General features: G+C 40.1%; 1 protein-coding gene across 2 annotated transcripts in view; it reads left to right on the top strand.

The window, feature by feature from the left end:
* LOC119771507 (SLX4 interacting protein) overlaps positions 1-15,815 on the top strand; it is a 55,696-nt gene that overhangs the window by 11,652 nt on the left and 28,229 nt on the right. For both annotated transcript variants that reach the window (XM_038267540.1, XM_038267541.1), the window contains 2 exons: positions 5,084-5,173; positions 5,352-5,478. In XM_038267540.1, coding sequence (XP_038123468.1) covers positions 5,084-5,173; positions 5,352-5,478 — 217 coding nt within the window. The remainder of the gene's footprint in view (positions 1-5,083; positions 5,174-5,351; positions 5,479-15,815) is intronic.

Here is a 15,815-nt window from a genome sequence, read left to right as displayed (position 1 = left end):
GCGCTTTCAGGAAGTCCTATACACTACTGTTTATGCTCTAAAAACATTCTAAATGACTTTGTTTCGAGTAAATTCTGGATGCTACCCACTCAGGACACTTGGAACACATTGGACGAGCAGTATGGAGGAATATTGACACGTTTTTTGTGGACTTTTATGGACCTTTCTGCCTCGGGCACCATAGACCTCCATTATTTGAATGTCAGCAGACAGCAAGAAGCCTCCCAGATCTCCAGATGCATTTGAGATATCAAAAAAGTACTCCAGAGTGTTGTTCAGCATGGGGGTGAGTAGAAAATGAAGGCTAATCATGTTTTGGGTGTACTATTCCTTTAAGGTGACTCTAATTGTTTCCATTCTGCATTCTGAACGGTTAAAAATGCTCTTTTTTTTATTAAACAATTCCTTGATTGAAATCCTTCTTAATTTTAAACATTATAAAAGATACCTGAAAGTTTTTTTGGGATCTGTTCTGGAAGAAGTCAACCTCAGCAACAACCCCTTGCTCAGAGCACAATGCTACAATTAAATATATATATTTTTTTACAATTAAATATTTTTTATTCTGCAATTCCCAGAGTTGCTTGTTTTTGACACACAGCTTTTACATTTTTAATTCAAGTGTAACCATGACATTAATTTTTTTATTTTTCTGATTTTCTCATCACTATCTTTTTTTTTCAGCTTTTTTCTAGAGGATGCAAATTAGCAAATTGGAGGAAAATCCTCCAAGGACTTTTTTTTTTATCAGATTCAATTTAAAATCAGCATGTATGAACTCAGGAAACTAAAATGCTGTAACTGAATTAATAGATGCTACTTTAAAGTATTAAACTTAGTCTGTGCACACTCATCGAAACATGATTTTTCACCTTAAAGTAGTCATAAACTGGTATTTTACACATAGAATCCAGAAATTATCTTTACATTTCTAGCTTTTTTGGGAATTTTTTTTTAAATAGATCTTATTCTCACCCCTTTTTTTCCTTTGTTGAGGGTACGCAGGTACGAGGATTTGACATATGGGTATATGTGTTCATTTGGATGTAGTGCTAACAGCATTAGAAGTTCTCTTACACAACACCTTAAACTGAATAAACACTTTCTGATTGCCTGCAGGTGAGTCTCTGATTCTTGGAATCAACCATTTTGATGTAAAAGAAATGGGCGTGATGAAAGCAAGGCGGGCTAATGTTAGCAAATCAAGGAGGAGGACCAACTTTGCACCGGATAGCACTTGTGGGCTATCCTGGTTTGAACAAAGAGCCCGCACGAGAAAAAAAAGCAACATCAACACTCTTAGAACTCCTTTAGACATTTTCTCTTTAGAGATATTTTGCCCGTAACAGTTTGTGTCAATTTCAGTTGTACAGGATATGTAATATATGTTTATTTTCAAAACAAAAACAGTGTTATGGATGTTTAGAGTGTTAAGAGACTGTATAACCTGTTAGGATTTATTGCAGGAGCTAACCTATGTGTTTTGGTAGAAGTCGTACATTTTCCTTCTGGGTTTTAAAAGTCTGGCTGTAGAGGCTTTTGTATCAGAAACTATGCATATGTCAAGTCCACCACTGGGCTCTGTGTTTTGATTGACAAGGTTTGACCCTTTGTTGCTAGGCTCTCCTATGCATGGGTAGTTGTAGGAGGCCACCAGTCACCGGTGGACCGCTGTGAGACAAAGGTCACAACTTGAGGAGAATACTCATCTGTGTGCATGAGCCTATATTGACAAGGCACATGTAAAAAAAAAAAGAAAATAACTATGATGGAGGTTCTGGCACCTAAACATGGGGCCCTTTTTTTTGCTCCAGGGTATTCTTAACCTTTTGAAAGTTTTGTTTGATGAATATAATGAAGCATTGTATTTTTACTATGTATCTACATACAGCCAGGCTCCAAGACAAGCTGTATTCTCTCTGCAAGAAAAAGACTTGCTTACCGATCAGTCATATGGGGGCGCCCTCTGCTCTGCTAGAGCTTGTTGGAAAAATCAGAAAGCAGCTTCACTTCATTAATGTTTTAACAGAAAGACAATGAGAATGGAAAAGGTTCCCATGGGAAGAAAAATATGCTAAATATTTGGCAGCTGCTTTTGGACAGTGGTTTTATGAAGCTTTTTGTTAAATTGGACTAAGCATTCACAGCCCTGCTTCAGTTTTATGACAGCAAATAAGATAATCTGTGTTTTCATTTTTATGTTTTTAAGGCAAAGTTGTGAGAAATGTAGCTGAATAAATTTTACAGTAGCAAAGCTTTTGCTAAAACACCCTCTCTAACATCCTGAGAATAAGGTCAGAAGATCATCCCTCCAGTCTGAGTTGTATCATTTAGTCATCCTGTCTGTGGTCCTTAAGCTCAGGGGACCGGCCTGCCTCAGAACAAAGGTCTGGGTTTGCTGGAAAAGTAATTGTTGTTGCAAAACCAGTAGCTTTACTGTTTGTACTACTCTTTTACACGTCTGCAGACGGAGCCTAAAATCTGTGTCAGGACTTTGTGGTTTTTATGTTTTCTCTGCATTGTCACTTTGGTTTTTGGGGCAATGATGGTTGCTTCTCTGTGTCGGGTTGTGGGTAGTCTCGGTCCATCCATTACTCCCTCAAATAGCAAGAGACGATGTTCACATCAGACCATCATCCAGTTGCTCTCTGCACCAGGTAGCTTTTGCAGCCATCCCAGGTTGTTTTAGCCTAAAACAGATGTAACAGCAGGGCTCGATGTTCACCATCGCACGATCTCCCGGGGCAAGTAGTTTTTATTGTTGGGAGAGTACAAATTTCATTGCATTTGCCCGCCCGGCAAGTGCAATGATCGCAAAAGAAATATATATTTATCACTCAAAATTACTTTAAAATCATCGACATTCGATGAAAACGACCCAGAAGCATTGCCGGCGCCATTTTTGTTGTTTTGTACACATTCTTGCTCGATTTGAAAAAGGCGTGTGATTTGAAAAAGCCGGGTGATTTGAAAAAGCCGGTTTTCTGCCAGATGGCGGGATTTTTGTCCGGGAATTGGCGCGAATCAGACACATTTTTTTCGACTTGGCAGGCTAAAAAACAAAAATCCTTAACGTCAACCCTTGAACATCTGCTTTATTCAGAAGTTGCAGCTCTGACTGCCTTACCCTCTTGTTTAGTACTTTGATTAAACACAATATTTATGATTTTTCGTGTTACAGTCGCAAACTTAAATGTATTTTATATGACAAGGCTTAAAAGCTCTGTTTTAGTCTCATTCTTTAATGATACTTTCAGTAGAGACCCTATTTGTCCACTAGACAACCATTTGTTGCATGAATGTGTCCCATGTGCAAACACTGATCAACAGCTCAGGATATGCCCTGGATCAGGCGGTACATTGACATCACCTTTTCCAGTCAGGGGACTTCAAAGTACTTTACATTACATTCACTCATTCATGCACACATCACACACTGATGGTGTAGCCACATCTGTGGGGCCCGCTGACCGAACAGACAGGAGCCGTTCTGTACAGGAGCCACCATCACCAGGCATGTGGGTGGAGTGACTTGCCTAAGGACCCAATGACTGAGATACATGCATGTATCTCAGTCATTGTGTCTCTACAATTGGTTTAAGCCCCAACTCCAAGGAGTTGGGGCTTAAACCAATTGTAGAGTGAACTCCTGCATCCTGCGCCACTGTCGCACCACCATAGCAGATTGAACTGTTTTAAGATTGGGATACTATTTTGTAGTATTTATTTTTTTTTACTGCATGCCACGTGCAGTAAGTGGGTGTGTTGCAGATGATCTAAAAAGATTGGTGCGCAAATGTTAAGACGTGCAAACCGGTTTGTTTCTGCACATTAAAATTAGTAAGTGTTTTAGTGACAGTTCAAGAAGCCATGGAGATGGAGTTAATGAAAATGATTGAAAATTGTGAAATTAAATATTGTTTAAAGTTCAACTCATAGTCTGTTTTTAAAGTGCTAAGAACAAAGGTAAAATAAAAAAAAATAAAAGGTAAACACGCTTCAGGCGTAGTCATTTTTTTAGGAAATGGAGCGAGGAAAATGAAATCCCTGTTACAAAGAGATGTGCACTCTGCCCAACCTCACCCAGCCCGTTTGAAATTCTGTTTTTGCCACAACATTTAAGTTTGGTCACTTTTTTCATTTTGGTTCAATTATTTATATATAAAGAATAGCTGTCATGGCAACAATGGCCACCGATATTTGTGCGTGCTAGTTTGCACCTGACTTTTAGAAGTACTGAGGAGACGCAAAAACTGTGGCCACAGTTCAGTTTCCAACTTAGAAAAGCCCTTTGCACATTTTACATTTTTACATTTGCATATCCTCCACCCCTGACTTTGCACAGTTTGTTATTCAGATATGATCTGGATATTAATAAAGGCAAAAAATGAAAATACAATTTTTTTTGCATGCTCTGCTAGCTGAATTGTCAACACAAATAATTTTGCATCTTCAATACATTTACATTACATTCACTCATTCATGCACACATCACACACTGATGGTGGCAGGTTACAGTGTAGCCACATCTGTGGGGCCCGCTGACCGAATGTATGACCTGCTCTGCATTTTCAAGCACCTTTGCATCTGTTGGATCACCTGCAAACCTTCTGAACATTAGCCCCATACATATTTATGGCTTTTACGTACAAATAAAACGTTAATAATGATGTGAACTGATACTTTTCAGACACATAAAAGGTCAGTGCTGTAGTGCACACTACAGTGTTTTTCCTAGTTTTCCTCAAGTAAAGAGAATAAACAGAAGACTCCTGCATTTAACAGGCATTTTTCTGCAATCTGTTGTGGCTGGAGGCAAGAGCTGTATTGCAAAATAGTGTTCTAAGAGAGAAAATATGAGAAAAATGACAGGGTCATATCTATTTTGTGTAAATAGATTGGTAATGATAGCTAGACAGCAAAATAGGAGGCAAGAGCCCGCTACTGCAATTTGCCTCGAGCTTATGTTTAAGCACATGGGAGGTCATTGTGGTCTGTCTCGCTGTCAGTCACTCACACTCTGATTTCCTTTGTTGACTGTGTGTTCAACAACCTGTGACCATTTTTCCTCTTTGTATAACAGTGTGGGAACTTTGCTGTAATGGTGGATCTCCATGTTTTGCCCTTGGGGAGCCCAGAGTCCACCAGCTGGTTTACTACAGACAGATTTGAGGTATTGTATTAAATAGGTGTGTTTCCAAAAGAAGCCTACAGTAATTTCCTCCTTTTGATACCCGTGCAGTTTCTATACTTACCTGTCATCTATGCTTTGTTGTTTTTCTCCTGCTAGCATTATATTTAAATGTAAAGAGTTTAAATATATTGACATAGCAAACATCTGCTGTCTGCAGGAGGTTGCATCTCTAGTGCGAGATCCTGTCGACCAGAGGGTGAAGCAGTATGCAGAGTTTCTGCCAAACAGAAGAGGGCCTAAGCAGAAGAAGGAATTGCCACCTGCCTCAGCGTTTTTTCTGAAAGGTAGCACAGAGAGAACTTTACCGTACTGCTACCAATTTGGTTCAGTTTTGTCTGATTTTAATGTTTTCCCTTGAGAACTAAGATGCATGATTGAAGGATAGCAAGAGTGAGCATCAAACATATTATTCCCTTCAACTGGATGTTTTTCCAGATTTTTTTTTTGTGATCCCAAAAGATGCTGCAAAGTACATTCTGTTGAACAGTGCATTTGTTTATTGAATTAAGTGACCATTTATTAAAAACCATCGAAGAAAAAATCTTCTAAATTTGGCTGCAAGCAGCCCGCTCCTCCAAATACTATTTCTTCACCTTAAAAGTTAATTTTTACTGTTGTTTTGTTTATGTGTGATGAGCATCATTAGTTGGAGCTTCAGGTTTGCACATTCCTGGTATTTGTCTTCCTTCATTTTTGTTCTAGGTGTGTCTGCCATCAACTGTAGGCTTATTGACTCAATTTCGCTGTTGACTGAAACCATTACCCCATCAGAGTATATCACAGAAGTGATTGTGGTGAGCAGGATGGGAATGGAATTACAAAACAGTCCAAAAATATTTTTTTTTCTTCTATGTTCACTTTTTTGAGGTGTGTGGGTGTAAAGACAACACTACCAGTTGAGACACGGCAGAGTCCTACACCCAGGGCGTGACCCATGAAGGCGAGCACTGATAGGAGATTTTTTTTATATTGTGTTGCGCTGTTTGACTTGGCACAGCCCACCTGTGTTTGTTCATACAAGATGTAAATCTGTTATAGCAGCAAACTTCGGTTTCTCCCCTCTTGATATGACATTTGTGGCCTCTTTTTGTCTGTGCTTTTGCTTAAAGGAATAGTACACCCAAAACATGATTAGCCTTCATTTTCTACTCACCCCCATGCTGAACAACACTCTGGAGTACTTTTTTGATATCTCAAATGCATCTGGAGATCTGGGAGGCTTCTTGCTGTCTGCTGACATTCAAATAATGGAGGTGCCCAGCGCCCGAGGCAGAAAGGTCCATAAAAGTCCACAAAAAACATGTCAATATTCCTCCATACTGCTCATCCAATGTATTCCAAGTGTCCTGAGTGGGTAGCATCCAGAATTTACTCGAAACGAAGTCATTTAGAATGTTTTTAGAGCATAAACAGTAGTGTATAGGATTTCCTGAAAGCGCGTTCACGACGCTACGGAAACCGCGGCAGACCAAACATGATGAAAGTGCGCATTCAGCTCGGCAAAGAACTCATGCTCTTCCTCAACACTGAAGTCCTCAGACATTTTTCTTTCGTTGTTTCTTTCTTTGCACAGGTAAACAGCACATTTCTTCTTCTACGCTTGCATTATTGGCAGAGCAGACGCTGAACGCGGACTTTCATCTGGTTTGGTCTGCCGGCTTCCGTAGCGTTGTGAACGCGCAGGTGCGCGCTTTCAGGAAATCCACTACTGTTTATGCTCTAAAAACATTCTAAATGACTTCGTTTCGAGTAAATTCTGGATGCTACCCACTCAGGACACTTCGAACACATTGGACGAGCAGTATGGAGGAATATTGACACGTTTTTTGTGGACTTTTATGGACCTTTCTGTCTCGGTCACCATAGACCTCCATTATTTGAATGTCAGCAGACAGCAAGAAGCCTCCCAGATCTCCAGATGCATTTGAGATATCAAAAAAGTACTCCAGAGTGTTGTTCAGCATGGGGGTGAGTAGAAAATGAAGGCTAATCATGTTTTGGGTGTACTATTCCTTTAAGTGGAAAGTGAATCAAAAAGAGCTGCTATTGGCCGTACGCTTATTGAGCACGATTAACGAATTATTCAGCTCTGCTACGTGAGTCAGTTCAGGTCATTCATTCTTTATTTTTAAATGTGTGCACATCCCCTCAGCAACTTGCGGATTTTACTTTGAAGCACCAACTAATCCCAGCATTTAAGGAACCTCCAGCTGCGCGCTGTAAGACAGACGCGTTTGTTACAGGTAGCATTTAAGCACTGTTAAACCGGGCTCACTCAGCAGTGCAGCACTGTGGGAGTGGGATTACAGGGCAGTCAATCTCATAAAGTTTCTCTTCTGGCTACATATCTGCCTCTCACGCATACACATGTGCCATTCCTTGCAGAGGTGTTCCTCTTGAACCCTTTTCCTACTTTATTATGTTATGACCACAAACTTCATTCTATTTTATTTGCATTCTTTTTTCTTTATTTTTTATATAGGCAGACACAATGTAGGGCAGGACTTTGAAGTCGACATAAAAGGTTTAAAATGTTTTTGGATACATCCAAATAGTAGGAGGTACAATTAAACTCAACTGCCCATTTACACCCCCAGAAGAATTCTCAATAATACTGATATGATTTCGTTTTTTATATAACGTATGATGATTTTCCACTTATAGCAAAGGAAAACATTTTATAAGATTAGATTATTACATTAGACCACTGCTTCCCAAATATCTTCATTAGGCCCACCTTTGGTTAACAGAAAGTTTTTGCTCCCCTCACTCATTTTGCAATGAGATAAAACTCAATATACTTTTTTTTTATTATAAAAATGCCAAATTTAAAGATTATGTTCAATTTTAACTGTTTATTTTACAAACAATTGCCAGAAATAGTTATTGAATACCTCTAAAAATGGGTCATTTAATTAATTTCTGAAACAATTCCCAATGCAATAAAACTGGTCATACAGTGTGCGATTTTTTTTTAATGGTTGCACGCGGCTACAGCTCACACTGTATGACGAAACTGCAGGGTTTCATCATACAGTGCGAGTTCACTGTATGAGAACGATGCATGTTCTCACACTGTGCGACCCGACACTCTGATGCGATCTACCTACTGTACGTCTAAAACCCACATCAGAATTGTAATTGTAATTTAAAACTAAGAATAACTTCATTATTCCTGTCAAGGCTTTTACTGTTTTGTTAAGCCTCTTTCCAACTGAAAATGCGTGCTTTTCCAACATGAGTCGACCTGCTAATAATTGGCATGTCGCTCCCTTGCCATTTGCAACAGAAGCTGGGTCTAACCCCTCGTTGCCAAGATGCGTGACCTTTACCCCACGGCTGTGTGTCAGGTGACACCATCACGCTTGGTTAGCATTGATGATGTCACCAGTGCAACAGAAATCAGAAAATTAAAAAATGTAGACCATAATGGAAGGTAGCCAGTATGCTTTATTGTTTCTCTCTTTTATCTGTTCGAATCCCTTTCACTAGTGCTGCGCCATGTTTATCGAATTTAAACAGAGTCTATTTAGCTTGTTAGATCAGACATGGCTGGTGTGGTATGTTTACGTCTGTACGTTCACGTAAATTAGCAGGTCAACCCGGCTCTGGTGTTCCCATAGGATGACGATCAGAGGCGAGGCGATTTTAACGTGGGTCGCTTGCCGAGTCATTTCACTCGGGTAGACGCGTACGTGAGCTGTTCCCACTGCCACTGAAAGCCGATTTCTCCCACATTTAGACGGGTTTTTTGGCCAATAGGAAAGGGGTGTTAGAGAACATTATTTTAAAAAGTATCCACAAGGCCCTTAGTTGCTCTGAGGAGCTGCAGAGATCTGCTACACAGGGGGCTTATCTGTCAGCAGTACAGCTTTTAGTCATGCACCACATATTTGTTCTTGATGATAACAACAATCCTCGATGTAGAACATGGTGGAATGTGAATCATGTGTGGGAATACTTTTTTTTCCAGCGAGGACATCCAGTCAGTCCTTAACATATATATTTAAAGCTACAATAACATTGCATATATACTTGCATATATGGCACAGTCAAAGTCTCCATACGTTCTGAGAATAAGAAACATTTTCCATCTCTAGGTGGCAAAAGTTTAAGACATAGGTTACCCTACATGGCCTGGAGCTGTATTGGAAAGAAGGTGTTTCCACAAAGTTGAACTCAGCGACTTAACAGAAATGCACTCCACCCTTTTTAGAATTTTTATTTAACAAAGAACAAGTGAAAACCTGAAAACCTGCCTTCCCCTACCGCAGTAAATGCACTAATATTTGTGATCTATCACAAAAAGGAACTCTTGCTTTAGATAAAACTAAAATAGGATTCAAGGGGTGATTACTTTCACAATCCACTGTAATACACTTAGAAATTTCAAATGAAGTCAAGTTTTCTTGCATGTAGTCGCATCACGTGTGGGAGGGAGTTAGTGTCATTTCAGTGGGTGTGTTGCAAAGTTTATATCCTCCCCCCTGGGCTAGGTGTGAACAGGCTGCCAGTTTACAGTTACTGTGAAGCCTGACTCGAATTCCCCGTGACAGACAGAGGAGAGACAGACATCTCTAATGATGAAGATCACAGACTGAGGCCCTGCGTTTAAACTCACAACTTTACTTCATTGTGAGAACGAGGAAACTATCACTATTTCACCAGTTAAATATGCATGTGAAAATTATTAAGCTTCCTACCGGTCTGCCAAATTGAATATAGCCAGTGGAACATGAGGCCACCAACAGGCTAGTACTCTCCATGTGTTGCAGTCTCCAAAAAGGTCTTAAGTAAGACTAATGACATTCTTTTTTCTTTCTTTTTTTTTTGTCCTGCATGTGGGGCAGCCGGCCAGTGAAGGCAGGGATGGCAACTAGGAAAAAATAATGCAGGAGGTTAAAAAGGGGAAAGACTAAGAAAGAGAAGCCCCACAACCATCATTATGGCTGTTTAGCGCGGTCGTTGTGTTCTCAGCTAACATGCTAACCTGCCTATCTTTACAGCGCCGTCAAACTGTCCGGTGGCATTAACTCAAAATGAACTTCAGTTATTTTTATGGAATGGTGTTGGAGGGAGGCGTCTATGTGCCTTAACATGTTCACACGTCCTGTATGTCGTGGCATTAAGAGGAAGGTGTTGGGTGCTTATGTCTCGTCTAAGAATAGGCCAGAGGAGCTGCGGTACTGATGGTGGGTCCAGTATGAGGCAGCGTTTGAATCGCTGCCAGTGTGAAATCACAGGGGCAGTATAAACAGCGTAGCAGCCTCAGCTGTTGGTACTACAAATGAGCCATCGACAGCTTCAAGCATTCCAAAACCCTTCAGAGCAGACGTTGGTATAACAGTTTTCTCTATGGGTGATTGCATTAACATATACAGTGTCTTTCACAGGTGTTCTTGCACAGAAAGTTTTCCACATTATAAATTCACAATTCAATATGTAACACAAGCTGGTGCCTAAATGTGAAGAAAGCAACACGTTTAAGAAGCGTGGTGAGCATTGGTGTTTGTAGAACCCCCTATAGCTGTCTCCACTAGCTTTGCTTAGCTAGATACTGATTATTTTTCTTTGTTAAATGCTTCATGCTCAGTCAGATTGAATGGAGAGTGCGCTAAATACAATGACTTTAACCGTTTTGCTATAACCCATTCTGTCGTAATTCTGCCACTCTATATGTTTAGCTTTATTGTCTCTATTGATGGCAAATTTTCACCCCGATTTCAACTTTTAAATCTGGCAGACTTTGATTCCACTGCCTCTTTTTCTAAGAGGATGGTAGGTTCACAGAGATGTGCCACGTTCTTTTCCTCAATATAATTTTTCACAATTTTGTCCAGGACCTTCTCCTCTGATTTACACTGACGAGTAGAGTGACTTCCTCCACACTTCTTGTGTGTCCCCTTTGGGAATTTTGTCAAACTTTAGGTGGTCATTTTTATGCATAAATGCCAAATTTATGCCTACTTGCAACAGATTTTTTTTTTTTTACTTTGCATTCTTTCAGAATTGCATTGGAAATCTTAGCTTCTTCTCTCAGTAATTTCTCCTTGCATAGTCTCTATAGAGGATTTACCACTCCTGGAAGGGTTTAAATTTGTCAACAACTTTATTCTTGAGCCAGGTCATAAATTTAATTATTTTTGGTGAAATTTAGTGAATTTTGAAGAAAATTGGTTGGAGTAGATTTTATTTACTAATTAAAACGCATACCTTACTTTTTTGTTGTTGTTTTTTTTTGTTTTTTTGGGGGGGTTTATTCTTTTTAAGCAATTTGGAGACTTTGAGATTAGCTCATAGCAGTGATTTTTATTTGCCCCATAACAGAGACAAGCAGAGGGAGCTTTTTCCACCAAAAGTGTTTGGCTCCTGGACATCTAGAACAGACATGTTAGGCTTTCGTAGCCCAGGAAAGAGGGACTTGGGAGAGGCCTCATGCATTCTCCCTGGTAGACTGTGCTTAACACACCCACATTTCTCAGTGTAATTACAGATCGAAATGAGAGGATAATTGATCCTCTGCACTTTTAGGGAGACATTTTTGTCATTGAGAAAAAATGTTGATTAAAAGCAGATAGTGGTTTTTCTGTATGACAAAAAGATTTCCGGTTATGGACATCATTTTTTTGTTTTCTGCAGAGCGCTCCTGGTGTTTTTGTCTTCAAGTACAAATTATATTTCTCCACAGCCTTAGTTCCACCCACATATATTTAAAAAATGCTCCCTGAAAGGCGTAAACTTTCCTGGGGTTTTCTGACACAAAGCAAATGCCAAATCATATAGCCTTGTTAATGTCCAATTTTACTGCATTCACTATATTTATAATAAGAAAGATCATGATCTAGTTTTATTTTTTACATTATAAGAACCTAATTTTATTTACTGTTACTCCCTAAATGATATAATGTGTTTAGGAAGAGCGAGTCAGTAGACAGCAGCTGCCCAGGGTAGATCTGTTTTTTCCTTTGGTGAGGTCACATACCTGGATAAGCCAATAAGAATAATCAGATGCAGTAACCCCACTCTACCTGAGGAGGACACCAAACAGGTGGTTTTAGACACAAAAGTCAGAATAATCTCTGGGATATGTAAACAGCATTATAAAACATCCATCTATTTAACTTATTTACAAGAATAAGTTGATTAATGTAGGTAGTCCTTTAGGAACAGCATGCTCTGCAAACAATCTAGGAGATGGGATATGATAAAATACCTTTCCTTTTGATTTAATCTGAACCTGCTGTGTTTTTATCCCTATTCAAGCTTGTTTTAAGTAGTGGAATATTGATTGTGTGGTTTACAGTGGGTTGAGTGTAAACAGAGAGGTCCAATTTTTCACTGATTTAGTTAAATAGCCATTTCAGAGCTTTGGAATATATTACCAGATGTCTGTTTACACCGCTGAATTGATTTTATTTTTTCCTGTAAGCATCTCAGGTAATGTGTATTAGAGTTTTTTGAAGTCCTTTCTGCAGTCATGTTAAAGAGGCTTTGGCAAACTGGTACCTAGGTGGTGCCTGAGCTCAGGGCAGAGCTGGTTCCTCCCTCCTCTGCCTGCACAGGTGCCAGGGCTTAGGGGGAGGGAACACCTGCCAGCCTGTTTCCCCATGGCCACGGCAGGCTGGAGAGGCATTTTCCCAGGCTCTCCAGATGAATGGTCACTAATAGCCGTGGGAGAGGGCTTTGCGAGTCCTGCACAGTGTACCACAGACTCCCCTTGGCAGGCCTAGGATGGGGGCTTAAGGCGGCCTGGCCATGGCCATTGCAGAGAAGGCACAAGTGTTGCTAGATAACTTTACTTTAGGGAAAATGTGTTGTTTTTTGAAGGACCATCTCTCTTCTGCTAAGGAATGCAGAGGATGTCTGAAGAGGCTGTATTTTTACATGGTTATAGATTTCATTTTGTTTGTAAATCCATCATGTGTGATTTAGTAGAAATTTAATATCTGCACATCCTTCACTACTCTGAAATTTACTAGTGCTCCTCTTTAGATTTATCCTAAAATAAGGGCCTCATAAATAAATGGGTAGCGACAGCCACTATAAACTCTACTTCCCCTCAGTGCTGCTTCATCTATGACAACATACGTGAGTAGGCTTCTATATGTGGGACGGCTCTGTAAATAGAGGGGCATGCCTGTGGCAGAGTTACCTGCTCCTGCTCCTTTACTGGGCGTGAGGCAGGCTGGGATTAGGACAAGAGGAAAATGGAGACCTGTGACTCAAACAAAGGCATTCCAAGGTCTGGGCTGGAAATGGATCCTGATCACAGTAGCCATCCCATCCAGCCTGCCCCTCTCCCCTCTTGTCCTCCCACTCTGGCCCCATGGTGCGTAACCCCCTCCCCCCTGGTGCTCGTGGTGTTTCTGTGGTTCTTTAAATCCTCCATGTAAGCCTCTTGCCTTACTAAGCAGAAACGAGAAGGACTGGCTGACTCTGTTGCAAACTTCAATCCATATTTTACATGACTAAGTGTGGGTGAGCAGATTCTCATAGTATGCAGAAAATGAGTAATAATGACAGTTTTACTGTATAAACATAAATAAGTCTACCATAACATTAAGCATAATTTAATTTCTGTTATTTAAAATACGAAAGCAACAATTATTCTATCTGCTGTCGAAATGATATAATAGTTTTATCGCAGGTTTGATATGAATTAAATTCATTTTCTTAATTAGGAAGTTAGAGTGAAAAGTCCATTAAATGGTAGAAAAATATTTGTCGTCACTCATTAAATCATAAAATAACTGCAATTGAATTATATTGTTTGAAATATATACCTAATTGGCATCTATCAGTCTGTTGAGTTGTTCAAAGCCATTTTTAAGACTTTGGGTCACCAGAGGATAAGCAGTAGCAGTGAACTGTTTCTGGAGAGAGCGGTCAAAATTACTCCAAGACCGACAAAACAAAAACGGTACAGTAATGTGATCTCAACAATGCCAGTCCCCTCCAGTGTCGCTAAATTGAAACAATTCTGCAAAGAACAGTGAACCAGAGGTCCTCAGTGGGCATGCTAATGAGCAGGATGAAAAAAAAATGGAGAGGAGGAAACCATTCCTCAGAGAGCTAGTGACACTCCGGCATCTCATTAAAAGCTCTTTTAACTCTTAAGAGCAGTTGAAAAGTGTCAACGCTCTGCACGCTTTGTAGCTCAGATCAGCCCATGACCAACAGACATGGGGACACGTGATTAATATAAGAAATATAATTTATATTCATCTGCCATTCTTTCTCCATCCATGTGCTCCTTGGTCGTCCTCTTGTCATCATTTTCTCACTTTCCCCTCTCATTTTCTCCAGGGTCAGCTGGAGTCTTTTAGGACACAACCACAAGCTCCACCATAGCTGTCACAACACACTCTTTTCCCATATAATTAGGGCCTAAGCTTGAGCCTGAGCATGGATCACATTCATGTGACTGTTCCCCTTTACCACAATCTGGTCTGGGAGACGGCACACACTCTGCTGAACCCGAGCCCGACCAGAATGCCCTGTTTCAAGAATTACTAAAATGCTGCTGAGGACGCCACTGACGGCTGTGCTCTCAAAGAATTGATCTTCCCATCATTTAATTTACATTGTCTTCATGTTTACAGCCTTTCCTTATTCTTTTCCATATTTGTGACTTCATTTTTGGATATTTCCCTAAAGATTAGCATTTTTAAAGAGGGTCAGTTAAATAGATTTAGCATTCAGTGCATCTTCATTCTGGTTTTTAAGAGGTCGGTGCAATGCATAACTTAAATCCGCTAAGTACTCCACACACCACTAAACCAAAGGATTTAAAATGTCCTCCTCACTCCGAATGCTCATAAGAATAAATGTTGGCCACATTTTTCAAGATTTGTGGCCTGTTAGGCTGATTTAGGTATAATTATGATTGAATATTTCGTATTGTGAATGCATTTCCCGCGTCAGATTATCTTTCTAATTAAGAAAAAAAAAAAAAACTTCCCCCTTCTTAATTGTTCTGTGCTCCAAAATGCTCCCCACCACTCCAGTCACATGCTGGATTATGGGTTGGCCTGAGCTACCATGCTGCGGCGTATTTTGTAACTGCGATAAAGGGGTCACCCAAATGTTAAATTGAACACTCATGTGAAAATATTGTTTCAGGTGGACATTGCGCAGGGCGATAAGGCGCAGCACTCCACCACGGTCGTAGTTACAGTTGGACACAGAGAATGATGTCCTTCCAGGAAAGCCCCCACTTACACATGGGTAACTTCCTCAGGCTCTCTCATCCCTCACCACTCCACCCCAGTCTCTCACTCTAAGCTCCAAACTCTCCAACCACAGTTGAGGACAGAGGGAGGGGGTGCAACATCAAAGCAGGGATGTCAAAAGAGCAGGATTCTCAGGCGCTGGTGTCTCACTGTCCTGCTGATCGTACTCCTGTTCAGAAAGAGTTTGCGTGGGAATTATTGTTCTCCTGGCACTAAGACTTTATCTTTTCACAGACAATAGAAACTTATTTTTTTAAGAAGTAGTCATAGACGAAGTTGCATGAACCAAAGTTGCTCTAAAGGGTTCAATAAAGTCTATCTAGATATTTATTTAGTATGACTTTGGGTTGGGAGTATTCCTTTTTGTTTATTATATGAACCATTACAAG

The sequence above is a fragment of the Cyprinodon tularosa genome, unplaced genomic scaffold, assembly GCF_016077235.1.
Source record: "Cyprinodon tularosa strain WSP-4 unplaced genomic scaffold, ASM1607723v1 ctg676, whole genome shotgun sequence".
Classification (NCBI taxonomy): Eukaryota; Metazoa; Chordata; class Actinopteri; order Cyprinodontiformes; family Cyprinodontidae; genus Cyprinodon; species Cyprinodon tularosa.
This window is presented reverse-complemented; position numbering and strand designations above follow the sequence as displayed.